The sequence below is a fragment of the Macrobrachium nipponense genome, chromosome 44 (genome assembly GCF_015104395.2).
Source record: "Macrobrachium nipponense isolate FS-2020 chromosome 44, ASM1510439v2, whole genome shotgun sequence".
Taxonomy (NCBI): domain Eukaryota; kingdom Metazoa; phylum Arthropoda; class Malacostraca; order Decapoda; family Palaemonidae; genus Macrobrachium; species Macrobrachium nipponense.
The window spans coordinates 46,698,989-46,716,488 of NC_087221.1; the positions used below are offsets into that span (position 1 = coordinate 46,698,989).

Below are 17,500 nucleotides of genomic sequence, written 5' to 3' on the forward strand. Positions count from 1 at the left end.
GGCAGACACCCAATGCAAATAAAGAATTTTCAAAGTTATCATTATCTCAAATGAAATATACGGATCACTGACTCAAAGTAACCTATGAATAAGGCAAACTGTGAACAAGGTAATATTCCAGGTATTGCTTTTAGCAATAATGCATTGTAAGTGGATAATGTACGCCGCTCGTAAACATTTTTAAGTCATACGTAAGTGCCGACAGCAACCATCATTATTTTTTCTTAACACAAACATCTGAAGAAAAATAAAAGTTCAGGACGTTATATATGATTTCATTATTTTCGCTTACTCGGTGTGTAAGCCTACTAACTATGCTGTTGTTGTTGTTCTTGTTGGGGCTTAGGAAAGCCCTATGAAAAAGCCTAAAAAGTTCTGAAAAAGGTTTTTCGCGTTGAGTTAAAGGTACTGGAATTTTAGGATAGGATATCTGTGATTTATTTATTGGAATGAAAATGTAAAAAATAAATAATGTGCCTGTTAAACAGCATAAAAACAAAGGTTACTAATAAAATATAGTGTATTTATTTTAATTTTCGTTTCTGTAACAACGCGATATTTAACCATAGATTTTAGCATGCACCCCGAGTAAGATGGAGGTGGGATCACGCCTTGTTTCGTAACACAAGCTTTTAAAAAAATTCAAGAATATATATATATATATATATATATATATATATATATATATATATATATATATATATATATATATATATATATATATGATTATCCATTTAAGATTCTGATAGTGAATACTTCACCAAAAGCATATTGAAGGTACAAATTCACATAATGATTATTTCGGAACTAACGCTTTATTGTACTAAAAAAATCAGCTCTCTCACCGTTATTGTATCGAGATCGATAATACCAGATCGTCGAACAATATTTTGATTAATGCGCCGATGACAATCTTCAGGACTTAGAATCTCAGACCAAAATACGTGCTTGCACGAGGACAAAAGCGCCTTTTATGAAGGCATTCCGTTCCATAAGCCTCCAAGCAATCTTAACATCGCTATCTGGCGGTGTCCTGCGTACAAAAGAACGCTCATGCGCGCATCCACTTTCTTTGTATCGTACTGCCCCTGAAGAAGATGCAATCTGCGGCGAAGAGAGACTTTCTCCAAGACCGTATGTTACGATTGCACAATACTCTTTTGATTGCGTGCTTGCTTGAATCAGGTGCTTGCTGTGAATAAGGGCTTAGGAATTCGTGTGCGATTTGGAAGGTGAATACGCTGTGGACTTATCGATTCCCGGACTCGTCAAATAACACTTCTTTCCAGTGTCTTTTGTTCTTTTTTTTTCTGTTCATTGAGAATTCAATATACATTCCAGGGAAAACGAATATTGGGTGATGTTGCCAATGTGTTGTCCTAATGCTCATGCAATAACGAACCTTAATTATCGTTGTGCAATATGTTTCACAAGTTATCCCTTTCTGTGTCCTAATGATTGACCAGGAATAAATTCCAGTAGCCATTCTTAGATTCTTTGGACAGTATCTTGAAGATTTAATATACATTCCTGGAAAAATAAATATTAGTTGATCGTGCAAATGTGTTGTCCTGATGCTCATGCTATAGCGAACCTTAATTATCGTTGTTCAATATGTTGCACAGGTTTGTCCCATCCTGTGTCATAATGATCGATTGCAGATATATGGTCACTTAGACTTTCCCCTAATCATGGTGCCATTGCGTGCCCTAATTGCCATGAGAATTGTAATAATGACTGTAAGTGGTGTGTAATAATGGTCGTTCAATTGTGAGTCCTAATGATTGTGCTTAGACGTCTTAATTGTCAGTTGCTTTTATGAGTGATATATCCTAATACTCATGTTATCATATAATGTTCCAAGGGCAGTTTAATAATGAGAAATAATGGTCCTATATGATCTCATGATTTTGTTATAACGTGGTTGAATTTGTCGTGCGATAATGAATTATAATACTCGTTCAATAATGTGTTTTCATGATTGAGTTATAATGTGCAGTAAATGTCATGCGCTGATGTTTGACGGCAAATTAATAATTGTTATATATGATGAAAGGAGAAAAATGGATTTTGCAATAATTGTATATTTTTTCCTTTCTTTTTCTTAATGATTTATGTTTTTATTCCCCCATACTGAACTTCTTTTGAAATACCTGTTTTTTTGCTTCGCTGTAAAGGAGAGAGAGAGAGAGAGAGGAGAGAAGAAGAGAGAGGAGAGAGGAGAGATAGAGAGAGAGAAGTCGAGAGAGAGAGAGAGAGAGAGAGAGAGAGAGAGAGAGAGAGAGACGCGACATAAAACCTGAGCACGCGCACGATATTAATTCCATAAAAGCATATTATGTTGCAATCAGCGGCAAAAACTATATGAGATTCATTTTCTAAAGGAAAATTTAACATTCATTCTCTGCGTCCCCTCCCCCCCCCAAAAAAAAAGTAATCAGAAAAAAATAAAATAAAGTGACTGTCACAAAGCGACCTTTAGAGAACTCACTCTCGGACACTCCTCGTCCTCCCGAAACCTAAGAGAAGAAGACAGTAGTGCGTAGGATAGGAAGACAGGGCTGATGATGAAGTCATTCGGCTCATGTGACAATTGCAGGCGACTCCTCCTCGATTTCCACAAACACAATCATCCGGGAGGAATGTCAGATGTCCCTCAAGGAAGATCACAAGCGGCTCTACATAATTACTTTCGGCGCGCCTTCTCATTTTCGCGCGCAAAAAAGAAAAAAAAACACGCGGGAGGAGTGACGAAGTCTTCCAGCAAGAGTCATTTCCGTTTTGGGGAATCTTAAAAGTCATAATGGCGCTAATGGTCCGAATCGCTGAGTGCGGCCTAAGCAACGCGCTTCGGTAATAGACTCGGAGGACATCGGCGACCTCTCTAATGAAAGGGAATTATTAGTTAGAAGAAGATGGCCGGGCGCAGCAGAGGGGCCGTTATCTCCTGCCTCCTCTGCCTGAAGGCGAGAATTACAGAGGACGCGGGCATCCACTTGGGAACGGGTACGACGCAGACGATGAGGCTCAGGCTTTTGCTACAATGGGGAAGATGATGATTTATCCCCTGGGGACGAAGAACACGACAAATATTTAAAAAAAAAAAAAAAAAATGAAGAGTTCACTTCTACGTGAGTAACCACACTCCAGATAGACCGATGTTCAATGTCCTTTTTGGGTAGCAACAACTAAAAGAAGAAGAAGAAGAAGAAGAAGAAGAAGTGGTGGAGGAGGAGGAGGAGGAGGAGGAGGAGGAGGAGGAGGAGGAGCTTAATACCAGTAATCACATAATGCAAACAACAGCATCAACAGTAAATTTCGCCGACGGTGCTGACATAATTGTCAGAATATTTAATGGCAGAACCGTTTGTTGCTTCTGTCTTTTTAAAAGTATGTTTGGACTGGTTTCTGTTCGTTATGCCCGTAAGAATCGTAATGTGTTATAGCCACAGTGGATCGCCAAGTTTGGTCGATGCGAAGTAAGGTTCGATCCCCAAGACTGCTACTGGAAAACAGTGGTTATGGCTGTGAATATAATTAATAAAGTGGATATTTATTATGATAAAAAAAGAAATGTAACAGAACAGTGGATGATGAGCAAGTTTATGTTAAAAGCACACAAATATGGATAGTTGATGTGTGAAATGCGCGTCCTTGCCTCAAAATAAAAACAAAATGTAAATAAATACAAGCTTTATTAGGATATTACTTTGCTTAACACTTACGAAAATTGCCCAGAAGGCGCTGATTACTGAATTGTATTTATCATAGGGAAAGATATTTTTGGTTAAGTGTTATTTTCGAACTAAAATTTTGAAGAGCTTAGCGATTATAATATGTATTTTTTCCCCAAAAAAATCAGTCAAATATTACGGGATTGCGGACAACCACAGTGAGCCGTAGAGGTCAACTAGATAAAGAAAAGAATGAATCACTTTTCATATTAGCTTCTTTGCATTACCTTAGAAAGGCGGCTGGGTTGTAATTAGCTTGTGACCTGTAATTAACTTGTGATATAATATTCGTGATCTTTCTATTAATATAAGTTGGTGGAATAAATATTTTACTGGTACTAGCAACAACTATTTTATTCACGCACATTGCGCTGACATTCTTTTATAAGGATTGAATTCATTTCGAGAATAGAATAGAATGTCTACCAGACTATTTACTAGCATGATTTACCCATCCCATCTCAGGAAGGGCTAAAGAGTATTGTGCTAAATGAACACACACAAAACATCATCGAAATATGTGCTTTTTATTACACTGTCGGTAGAGGGAGTAGGTCTTTCCAAGTCAATGGCTCTGGTAAAGGACCTCCCATATCCCATAATTAAGGAGAATAACATCCCCACTCCCCCCACCTTACCCAAATATAAAAAATGATGACAGGCTGGATGGGTAAAACAGGGAGAGACACATTCATGTTCTACATCATTTCTGAATGTCGTAAACTGATTGAAAATGACCGGCCATTTCGTAAATTCCTTGTTAAGAGACTCCGGGCTCTCTCTCTCTCTCTCTCTCTCTCTCTCTCTCTCTCTCTCTCGTTAACCTGACGGCCGCTTTTGGCCAATTTCGAGAACTACTGGTAATTTCGTGGTAATGTACTATTCCGGGTTTTATGGCCTAATTTCTTTAAATTCTCCTCTTCGCTGAACTAGCTTTAACCTACTGCAAATATCAAGTAAAACTTTCCGCTATTGAAAGACGCCTTAAAGGTAAAAATAAAAAAAATAAAAATCAGAAAAATAGCTACGAGTAATCCAGGTAGAATTTAACGGATGTGTCTCTGCGCAAAACGCCAGAAATTTATTGCCGGTCTTAACATTCATCGCCACAAATTAAAAGTACAGACTTTATTGCATGTACACTTGCACTCGAATATTTTATTGAGCATGACAATAGCACTCCTTGTATGTCAAGGATTATCGTCCCACAAATTAATTAGCATATCCCCCGCACTAATTCACTGCGCGGAGCTCCGAGGCTCATCAGAATGCACGAAAATTACAAGGCCAGCCATAAAAAGGTTGAGGGCAGGAGCTGTGTCCTGTGTAAACAGGAGTCACTCGGAGCCGGCCGCAGAAGACCACTTGGATAGACTCGGGCAGACAGACCCTGAGTCTCCAGGCCTGACCGGCTCATCGTCGTCCCATGGTCCCATCTTCACTTCAATCCATTTCGCTCCTCTGTACCACGGAAAGGAGTAAGTAGGCTGCCTCTCTCTCTCTCTCTCTCTCTCTCTCTCTCTCTCTCTCTACCTGGGCCACGCTCATTACTGCTGACTACCGGCATTTAATGTGTTTATGGCCCGCAATCAACAGTAATTAGCTACGATTATAAAGCTAGTGATGCAGAAGCCATCTCGAGATGTCGCTTAGGGCTCAGGGGTTATAGACACGGAAAGAGAGAGAGAGAGAGAGAGAGAGAGAGAGAGAGAGAGAGAGAGAGAGAGAGCCCCTCGTCATGTGGCATTGGCAGCAACAGAAAGAGATTGAGAGAGAGAGAGAGAGAGAGAGAGAGAGTTACAAGGAGTTACAAGGATTAGGATGTCTCAAAGACTTGTTAGTCCATCCGAGGAGACATCGTGTGCTCACTTAGAGAGAGAGAGAGAGAGAGAGAGAGAGAGAGAGAGACCCTCGTCATGTCGCATTGGCAGCGACAGAAAGAGAGAGAGAGAGAGAGAGAGAGAGAGAGAGAGAGAGAGAGACCACCAAGGATCATCTCATCAAGGGGTCTGTGTTACTTCCTATTCTGGCAACGCCGAGGGCGATGTACTAAAAAGTACAAATGTATTTCTAATGGGAAATACATTTTACTCGTTAACTCCGAAGTAAAGTTTAATTATGTTTGTCGACGGTTTGTTAAACAAGTAACGATTTGCATTTGTCAAAACTCCGAGTAATTTCAACACGCCTTCTCTTTTGAGTGGAAAGTTTCTTCGGGAATAATTGCGCGCCCCAGATACAGATATACGATTATTATAAGTTTTGCGTATTCTTAGCCTGCCATCTTCATTTTTTTAGCATAATTTATAGCTATCTGTGGCACATTTGCTAATTTATTTAAGTAGACGCTTCGTTGAATTATAAAATTTTAAAAATCCAGAGTATCTGAGTGAAATATGCAAGCTTATTGGTTAGTGTTATCCAAGCCTCTTTTCTTAAGAACTATTTTTTTATATTGAACTAAAACATTTTAATATTAATTTAGCCATTTTTTTCTCTCAGTGATGCTGCTTTTAAAGTGACTGAAGGCCTCTGAATTTGATAACTAATCACGTAAAACTTTTTTAGTTATTTATATTTTTTCGAAATTGCAGATATTAAAAATATTCTCGTTGGACCTTATGAAATGGCTAATTGCAAAAGTTTCAAGACTCTCATAAAGCAATTTATGTTTTCCTTTCAATTCTGTAGGAAGATGAATGATTTATAATACATTTCTTCGTCTATTTCCCTAATAATTTATATAGCAGAAGATATATCAATACAAACATTGAGCCTCTTGTAATAAGCAGGAAATTGAATTTTCAGTTGCTATTTTAGTGTCTCAGTTTAATTAGATTTTTTGGTTCTGACTGAATAGCATTAGGTATACTAAGTGCAGAACACACTGTACATCAGCATCTGAAACCACTCTCACCCCGTACTTTTGTGACAAATATATTTATCAAAATTCTTTTGCCCTGATGCAGCTTGTTAAGCTTTTCTTAAACAGCCAATAGCTAGTTTCCAATGTTGCTAGAGAAATGTCATTTACATGCGGTAATTTATATTAACAACTGACGTTTTCTAAGAAATAAGATTCAAGAGTGAGATCCTCGAGAATCCTTTGAATTTATGAGTCATTTTCTTCATTCATAAGATTGTCTCCCCCTTTTTGTGAAATTGCCAATGGTTACCGTCCCTCTCTTTATATGCACTGAGGTTTATTGTTCATTAACTTGCTACCACGAAATATTTTCATTTATCTCATATATTCATGGAATAGTTTCTTGTGTTCATACTGGATATTCCCTTTCACAAACAGCAGACGTTTCCGGAGTGTAACTTGTGCTAACAGCTATAAATCCTGACAGATACCAGCCATGTCTTTTGTGGAAACGGTGGTGTCATAAATCTTTTTCTGCAGAGAAAAAAAAAACTAGTCCTGATTCCGGTTCTGTGTAGGCCCAGTATACTCAACCCTCCAATCCCATTTCCATATTATGACGAACAGAATTTTTTTTTTTTTTGGGGGGGTTTTTTTTTTTTTTTTTTAAGAAGTTGTGTCAGTTGCCACAATTTTCTTCATTGAGTTCTACAACATGACAGTCAGTCGCCAGTATTCTAATTGTTATCGCGCGTATAATGCTTATCCGTCCATATTCTTGGTCACTTCCCCAGCTAACGAATCAAGTATGTGCGTCAAGGATGCATAAAGAAGTAATGTCTCTCTCTACGCATGAATGAGGGAGAAAGGGAAAAATTCACTATCATAAAATAAAATCATTTCAAAGCACAAATAGGTACGGCCTTACGCATAGACGAGAGGATATGTAAAATGCACCCAACACTCATTGATTCGATCAAATAGAACGCGCCTATTTGCAGATAAATAGCATTTGATCTTGATGTATAGCCAGCCAATTAGCTTATCAGAGAGAACAACTTTCGAAGCTGCTATTAAATTATCGTTACCACATTGCTTATCAATAAGTAGTCAAATGGATCTCTTGGTCGTTGTCCCTATTCGGTAACTCGGGCAATGAGATTTATAGATACTCTAACGCTGATTTTTTTAATGATCTGAATGTTTTCCACGAGGTGCCATGATTGCTATTATGGTTTGGAACGAAATGAGGGTTATGGGTTTTCCTGGAGAAAACAATACGGTGCCTCTTCAAACGTTTTGTCTATGCTGTGATTGACAGCAATATTCACAGCAGTGGAAATAGATTGGAGGCAGCAGAATGACGAAAATCAGAGAATTCCTGCAAACCTAGCCCTCCCCCTCCCCTACCCCCTTCCAGTCCCCTCTCTCCTTCCTCCTCCCCCTTCCCCCTCCCCTCCAACCACACCTTCCCAAAGAAGGCCCCCCCCCCCCCAAAACCCCCACCCCCACCCCAAATCCCCTTGCCGCAGAATCGCCACCCTATCGCTGCCGAAGATCTCAGCGAGCCCACAATAAAACCCCGAGTCGCGGTGGGTGTGTCTTACGACAACCCCCTCAAAACAAAGAGATCGAGGCTGAGGTTGGGACCATTTGGGTTGGGTTTAGTACCCGCCTCCCGCCGAGTGGGACCTTCGTTGGTCATGCTAGACGGTGCAAACTGGGACCCGCTTCATGATGTGCCTGGCAGATAGTCCCCGATCCTTACTTGCCTCGCGTCTTACAGTTACTCAATGATGTCTTATCGGACACTTAATACTTTGGAAAGGGAAAACGGATGAGGTCATGATTATTAGGGAGACATTCATTCGCGTCCTCGCCATGAATTACGTTCAGTTCGTTTTTTTCATTCAGATAGCCTACTGCGGTTGCAAAAGGGTTTTTTTTTTAATAAAGGATGAATTTTAGAATTACTTCAGTCATAACCTTTTGTTCATTTTTCTTTGAAAGGGCCTACTGCAGTTGCAAAATGGGTCTTTTTAATAAAGGATTAATTTTAGAAGTACTTAATAACCTTTTGTTCATTTTTCTTTGAAAGGCCTATTGCAGTTGAAAAGGGGTTTTTTTTAAACCCCTTTTCAACTGCAATAGGCCTTTCAAAGAAAAATGAACAAAAGGTTATTAAGTACTTCTAAAATTAATCCTTTATTAAAAAGACCCATTTTGCAACTGCAGTAGGCCCTTTCAAAGAAAAATTAACAAAAGGTTATGAATGAAGTAATTCTAAAATTCATCCTTTATTAAAAGATGAATTTTAGAATCATTTCACACATTTTCGACTTTTAATTATTAAAGTAAAGTAGTGAGAACTATTTAGAATGTTATCAAGCATTAGGTTATTTTTCTCACCGGGAAAAACAATTATTTTTAACACGTCATTGTCTACAAAAAGAAAAAAATCCAGGTTGCTTGAAGGTCTTACATCTCCAATAATTTCCAGAATTCATTTCCATCTCTCCAATAATTCCCAGAATTCATTTCCATCTCTCCAATAATTCCCAGAATTCATTTCCATCTCCAATAATTCCCAGAATTTATTGCCATATCTCCAATAATTCCCAGAATTTTTGTTTATCTCTGTAATAATTCCCAGAATTTATATCCATCTCTAATAATTCCCAGAATTGCTCTCCATCTCTACAGTTATTCCCAGAATTGCTGTCCTTCTCAATTATTCCCAGAATGGCTGTCCCTCTCAATTATTACCAGAATTGCTGTCCATCTCTCCAATTATTCCCAGAATTTCTGTCCTTCTGCCCAATTATTCCCAGAGTTTCTGGCCTCGGCTACTTTCTTCCTTCGTTATGAAATCAATGACCAACACAAAGCATCAATGTAGTTACAAGATTAAAAACAAGCCCTTCGTATTCTCATGTGGCTGTTTGTCCCAGGCAGACAAAGCAACAAGCAGTAATAAATGTCAGTTATATCTCCCTGAAATTTATGTATTATCATACGTATGCCGAATATCACCTTTCCTTTTTACCGGCCTCTTAACAATAAAGAATATAATGAAAGTCTTGCGTTTTACGTGGATTATGCTGCGTGGATATTGGTGACCTGTGGGACAATAAGATATAATTCAGCATCTGGTTGATTGTGGGATCTCTGATACTAGTATGAATATGTATGTGTATATATATATATATAATATATATATATATATATATATATATATATGATGTATATATGTATGTATATATATGTGAGTATATTACTAACGTTGGAGTTTTTAATAACGGTTTCCTAACAGTTCATTTTGTCTAGTAGTCACAACAAACCAAATGAAAAGCATTCACACATTACCATTTTTCTTGAAGATTTTACCAGATGGGAAATAGGGTTTTGTGTGTGTGTGTGTGTGTGTCATTATAGTTTTTTTAGATATATCTTCTCTTATCTTCAGTAACACCGCATGTCATTCAAAATTATATGTATAATGGCTCATGGCAATTAGGATGCAAAGAAAACGAAAATCGTCGAGCCGAATTTTACGATAATAAGCACTGTACTATTTGAGATGTATCTGCTGTTATTATCGTCAGCAACACCTCATATCATTCAAAATCAGATGAACATGACTCATATCAACTGGGTTATTGGATGCAAAGCCAAAAAGAATCCCGCAGGGAAGGTTAGTAACCAAAAGGATTAAGAACAATCTGGAATACTCGGCCAATGGGCCTTCGGCAGCAGCCTAGCCCAGCCTCTCTCGGCAATGAGATCGTGGAACCGTAAGATGAGATTCCGCGCCGGTATCACCCTCACACCCGGGAGATAAGGCCGCAAGACTTATCTTCTTTATTTGTGTATGCTCCAGGAAACAGTTACGACGCGTAGCCACCACCAGATAGTACAACACGCCAGAAATAGCTGATTAAGAGATGAGATGGTGATAGAGCTGCGGTAGGACGACGAACGACTCGGGAGCCTGACTCGGTTACCTGTTACGGTCGTACAAGCCAGGTCATCTCTCTCTCTCTCTCTCTCTCTCTCTCTCTCTCTCTCTCTCTCTCTCTCTCTCTCATCTTTTGTCTCTCCCTATGTCTAAATATCTAATTCTCTCTCTCTCTCTCTCTCTCTCTCCTCTCTCTCCTCTCTCGTCTCTCTCTCTCTCTCTCTCTAATCTTTTGTCTCTCTGTGTGTCTAAATATCTAATTCTCTCTCTCTCTCTCTAATCTTTTGTCTCTCCCAATGTCTAAATATCTCTCTGTCTCTCTCTCTCTCTCTCTCTCTCTCTCTCTCTCTCTCTCTCTCTCTCTCTCTCTCTCTCTCTCTCGGTGTAGTAGTCATCTGCTTGGTGAGACGTTCCTGCGCGAAGTCAGATTAATCAACAGATATCACAAGTTTAACAAAACGTCTAGAATTTGAGAAATATCTAGAAGTGTTCGTGAACTATCGGTGATAAGATTAGTGTGAAAATAGTAGGATAAAGGCGTCTTCTAAGTTTAGTTTATCAAGTGAAATACTGTAAAATCAGAACAAGATGGCAGCCATCTGCGGAAAAAAATGGCGGATTTAGCTTGCTTGGCAGTTCGCATTCGCAATACGATGAGGTAGCAGGAAGGGAACTGGCATTTCTGATCTATGATTCAGCAACACTGCAACTGGAAAATGATGAATTTTATTTGCAAATGAGCTCTTTATATGAAAACCGGTAGCAAAAACTACTTTAAACAATTGATAGACGTAAAAATCACGTGTTTCTCCATGCATAGCTAAAGAAGCACATTGTGGAGGTAGTTAACTCTCTAATCCTCTCTCTCTCTCTCTCTCTCTTCTCTCTCTCTCTCTCTCTCTAATCTTCTTTATCTGTCATGCTGCTCTATTCAGGATTGATGGACATACCCACCTATTAGTTCTCTTTTCAATTTCCTGTTTATTAACGGAAGAGCTCCCTCAGAGCAAGACGATTCCAGTGAGAGGCGAATCAAAGCTGAAGTTGCACTGATCGCAACTCGGTATTTGCAACTCAAGCGGTTAATGAGTTGCATGAGAAAGAAAATGAGGAATTTCTTTATTATCAAAATTTTTTTACATTTCACGAATTGATTATTCAGTAATCTGCAAGATTGCCATTTACACTTTTTTTTCTAGTACAGCTGCATGCATATATAATGTTACATAAATTACGTGTAACCATATATATATATAGGTATATATATATATATATATATATATATATGATATATATATATATATATAAAGTATGCATGTGCATATGCAATGTTGCATGATGGGAGGGTTTGAAGTTTTGTAAGCTACGAATTATTTTTTTAGTACAGCCGCTTGCATATATATGTTACAGAAATTACGGGTAACCATATATTTATATATAAAGTATGCATGTACAGATACAAAGTTGCTTGATGGGAGGGTTTTGTAGTTTTGTAGCTACGAATTTTGTTTTTTTAGTACAGCTGCTTGCATAAATAATGTTAAAGAAATTACGTGTAACCATATATATATATATATATATAATATATATATATATATATATATATATATATATGTATAAAGTATATATATATATATATATATATATATATAATATAGATATATATATAAAGTATGCATGTTCAGACCTAATGTTGCATGATGGGAGGATTTGTAGTTTTGTAAGCTACGAATTATTTTTTTAGTACAGCTGCTTGCATATATAATGCTTAAACAAAGAAATTACGTGTACCATATATATATATATATATATATATATATATATATATATATATATATATATATCCATATATTATATATATATATATATATATATATATATATAAAGTATGCATGTGCAGACATGATGCTGCATGATGGTAGGATTTGTAGTTTTGTAAGCTACGAAACTCAAAGATTAGATTCTTTTATGTGTATTACATTTAGAGGGTTGTCGGTTATGAAAGTTATATTATTTAGTGGAAATAGTGAACACTGAATAATATAACTATTTTCTCATGTGTGTGTGTATGTATGTGTGTGTGTTTATGCATTTAGAGAGAGAGGGAGAGAGAGAGAGGAAATATTTTTTCAGTTCAGGAAAATATTAAGCGAAATAAATAATGAACGATATATATATATATATTATTACATTATATATATATATATATATATATATATATATATATATATATATATATATATATATATATATATTTTAAATGGGCAACCCAATTTCCGTCGAGCAATTGCTTAACGACCTACCATATCGAACAGTACTTAAATAAGATGTGTTCTTAAGTCAATCAAACTGTAGTATTTTCTTTTTCAATAATAAGTATTCCGTAATTTTAAAAAATGAATAAGTCGTCCTGCCCTGAATTACCCAGTGAGACTATAAGTCTTATTTGGGTAACGCTTAGTACTAGTCTTATACGCCCAACCTTAGTCTTAAACGCCCACGTTTAATTCGAGGCTGTTCTCATTAAATGGGAGAGTTCGGCCGAACACTATAAAAGTTAGGATCGGGCCCGTTCTCTAAATCACCCGAATTGGTTGGTAATGTCCCAGTGAAATCAACATGGCTGGCTCTCCCTCGTAAAAGACATGTTGTACCAAACAGCCACCAACAGACTTGACTAGACATGTAGGTGGCAATACATCACTTGATAAAATCACCTTCCCTTCGCAAGGGCCGAGTTCGTTGGAGCGTCCTTCTCCGTTGCGTGGTTGTGGTGGCTTTACTTGCGCTGTTTTTTGCAATCGTTTCTTGGTCTGAATCATCGCAGACAGACATGATGGTACCGGAAGCGATTGGTTCTAACAAAGTGGCGTCTTGATTTTACGTAATTCTGTTGTGTGATACCTTTTGGCTGTTACGAACAGTTTTAAAAACTGTCATTATTATTATTATTATAAATGTGTTCTTAGCTTTACCCCAAGAATATATGTGTTCTTAGCTTTGCCCCTAGATTGTATGTGTTTTTAGCTGTACCCCTAGAATATATTCGTGATCTTTACTTTATCTCAAAGAATATATGCATGCTCTTAGCTTTACCCCCAAGAATGTTTGTGTTCATAGCTTTAACCCCAAGAATATATGCGTGTTTTTAGCTGTACCCCAAGACTATATCTGCCCTTAGATTTTACCCCTAGAATATATGCGTGACCTTTACCTCAAAGAATATATACATGTTCTTAGCGTGTTTTTAGCTTTACCCCAAGACTATATATGCGTGTCCTTTATCATACCCCAAGAATATATCCGTTTTCTTACCGTATCCAAAAAATATATGCGTGCTCTCTGCCTTACCACAAGAATATAATAGTATGCATGTCCTTAGTTTACCCCAAGAATATATGCGTGAAGTAAGAGTCAAAGCACAAAAATATACAAAAACCAGACATAATCATGGCATATATTTTCATCGCAAGAGTCTCCAAAAACCAATCGTCAGAAAACAAGAGATTCATATTATTTATTCGCAAAAGCGTAAGTGACTTGACCAAAAGGAGCTGATCCTCGCTGACTGGAGATACGACAAACACAGAGATTCTAATCTCAGGAACCTGCTCCGTTTAGATAAAGATCCTCAGTTGGCTCTTTGAGAACCATTGTGCAAACCCTGGTCATGAACAAGACCTAGAGAGGGTCTCACTCTTCTTCTTCCTCTTCTTCTTGAGGTTTTGGTCAGGAAGATGCTGCCCTGATTCGATCTCGATTGCGCACCTGTACGTTGCTTTCGATGAATGTTAGATGCACTCGTCTTTTATCAATTAAAGATTGTACTCAGTTCCCCGGAACTTTCTTCCTCGCACCGTTGGACTTGGGAGCAGTCCTGAGGATGTTGAGCAATTGGAACATCAGAAGTTCGGGATAAGATTCTGTGATTTAATGTCCTCAAAGCAATCCTCCTCGTGTGTTGATAATTTATTTACATTTATTTATTATTTATTTATTAATCTGTTAATTGTTTTCATTTTATAAAAACGGAACTCTTCTTACTGTATATCCTATTACCTTGTTACTACTTTCAAACGAGCACCATATTTTGTGGAAGCTTGAATTTCAAGTCATTGGCCCCTTTGGTGGGCTTCTTCCATATGAATAGTTCGCCTTCTGAGTAATAATAATAATAATAATAATAATATAATAATAATAATAATAATAAGGGCTTCTTCCATATGAATACAGTTGGCCTCCTGAGTAATAATAATAATAATAATAATAATGGGCTTCTTCCGTATGAATAGGCTTCACCTTTTGAATAATCAGTAATAATAATAGTAATGATAATAAATGAAAAGTCGTACAAATAAGAACCGCGGAAATATTTCGGGGGTATCAGGCGACATAAAAAAAAAAAAAGGGCCATACGCTTTGTTCAGTGGGTGACGAATTGTTAAGACGGGAATCACGCGTGCGATGTGAGATAAAAACGTTGATCTCGATCAATATTTACCTCTCTCTCTCTCTCTCTCTCTCTCTCTCTCTCTCTCTCTCTCTCTCTCTCTCTCTCTCTCTCTCTCACCAAAACTTAGTATTAATGACAGCCAACAAAAAAACGAAATTGAAAGGAATTTTACCATCTTTAACAAACACGTATCGGAACGTTTTGTAGAACTACATGTCCTCCTCTCATTTCTCGCTCGTCTCTTCTCTCTCGTCTTTATCGTATTCTCAGTTTACCAACTCTCATCTCGTGTCTCTTTGTGATCAACCCTTTTCTTCTCTCTCTCTCTCTCTCTCTCTCTCTCCTTGTTCTTTGTTCGACCGTCTCTCTCCCTCCCTCCTAACAGCTTCAGTATCCTTTATCGCCTTTGTACGGTTCTCCCCTCTCTCTTATAAATCATTTAGTAATCTCCTTTATTATAATTAGTTTTGCTTTTTGACTCTTCTTTTAATTTGCGTGTTGGTTTACGTACCAGACACAAAAACGGCAGTTTTAATTATATAATAAACGATTTTTCCGTTGAAAAAACATGATTTCATCATAAAGTCTTTTTTGTATACATATGTATACCTTCGATATATTTTCTGCCATTTACGTAGACATTTTTCTGAGGATTTCTTATCTCGGTTATCCTGCTGCAGTGGAATTACAGTCCAATTTACCTGTCGTATTTTCAGTGTGTTATGCTTTGAATTTATCAACGAGATATTTCATTCATATTTTCAGAACTAATCCTAGGATACGTTTTGTATCCTTGTTTATTATTTCCATAGGAAGTTATATTATTATTTTTATATTATTTGTATTTTATTATTTTTTGTTTTATTTTTTGTTTTTATTTTTATTTTCATCTTTATTTTTATTTTTGTATTTCTGTTTTTAATATTTCTTTATTATCGTTGTTGTTTTGTTATTTTTATTTTTTATTTTCTTTATTTTTCATATCTAGTGATTTATGTTTTATCGTAGTCATCTGTTAAGTCGATTATTCTTCCGTAACTTCTACTTTCGGGGTGTTGCTATGAATAGTATAAGTCTTTAATACACGGAGCTGAGATTTGGAATCTTTTATCTTCCTTGTATTTTTTTTTTTTTTTTTTTTTTTTTTGTCGTGATGTTTTCCTCATTTTATAGTCCTTACTTTTATTTTTCTTCCCCTTTCTCTTTCTTCCTTCCTTCCTTCCTCAGTAATTTTCAAACTGTTCCCCCTTCTCTTCCTTCTTACCTTCCTTCCTTCCTTCCTTATTCTGGTTTAGATTTTTAAATGTCCTTTAGCTGAAATTAGCTCCCACATGATAATGTAATGAAAGTTTCTCATTCATGCATAACACTGGAATTTATCACAAAAGTAATAGCCAAAGGAAGAGACAAATGTAATGTATCATTTAATATAAAAGAAATTTCAATTTTATTTCAATGCTATCATCAGTACAAGAAGATATGCACGAAAAGGTCATGTTTAAGGAAACGACGCAGAAGGATATCGAAATAAAAGTCATACGATTGGCAAATGGATGCGAACGTAAGAAGACGAAAATACATATAAAGAGTGAATATTATCTCCATATGAAGACGGTGAGAATGATTATGGAGAAATCTCAACAAGCAGGTATCCTAAAACAACAGTTATAAGACACCAAGTTATTCTAAATATGCATAAAGCGATTGAAATACCGAGATGGGTGGGAGAGGTCTACCATCACACTATAATAACCCGTTGGAAAGATAAAGATAAAGAAAGAGAAAGAGAGTGTGTGAAAGATGGTGGGGAAGGGAGGGGGGGGGGGGGGGGGCGGGGGGGGAGAGAAAGAGAGAGATTGGGCGCATGCTTATGGACAATACCTTTATGATTGTTATGGTTTTTATTAATCCTTCGCGTCTACTAAATTCTCGTTCACTCCACCTTCAGCTGACCGGCCTAGATAAAGCGTAATTTATATTTCATGCGAGATTATTTGAAAAGGAAAATGGTTATCTCCACTCTTCATGACCCTCTCGTACGCCAGCGAGCCTCCACCGGGTAACGATTCCTAACAGCTTTCAGTTCCCACAGGCCACAACCTCTAATTGCCAATTCTCTCCCGCCCCCTGAACCCCCTCCCCGCTCACCTTTCCTGTCTTCTCTCTCTACAGCTGAATTCCCTTCTCTCTCTCTCTCTCTCTCTCTACAGCTGATGATCCTAACAGTTATCAACTGCGTTTCTTGATACATCTCCTGTCAATAGAAGATGCTTTAAGCCTATATTACAAGTGTAGATAGATGTGCAAATATTCTTACTGTGTAAACAACTTACACTGTAAGGACAATTGCACATCGAACTGCACTTGCAATATAGACCTATGTCGTTGTCCTTTGACAGGAGATTATCTCGAAGCAATTGTTTACATTGCAAGGACAATTGCACATCTAACCGCACCTTCTGTGTAGGTCTACGTCATTTTCCTTTTGA

General features: G+C 37.3%; 1 protein-coding gene across 1 annotated transcript in view; it reads left to right on the top strand.

Annotated features, from left to right (window-relative positions):
- The window catches only part of LOC135203983 (histone-lysine N-methyltransferase SETD1B-like), a 196,027-nt gene that overhangs the window by 83,337 nt on the left and 95,190 nt on the right, over nucleotides 1-17,500 (top strand). The window contains exon 2 of the mRNA XM_064233907.1: nucleotides 3,183-3,365. Within this exon, the coding sequence (XP_064089977.1) occupies nucleotides 3,183-3,365 (183 nt within the window). The remainder of the gene's footprint in view (nucleotides 1-3,182; nucleotides 3,366-17,500) is intronic.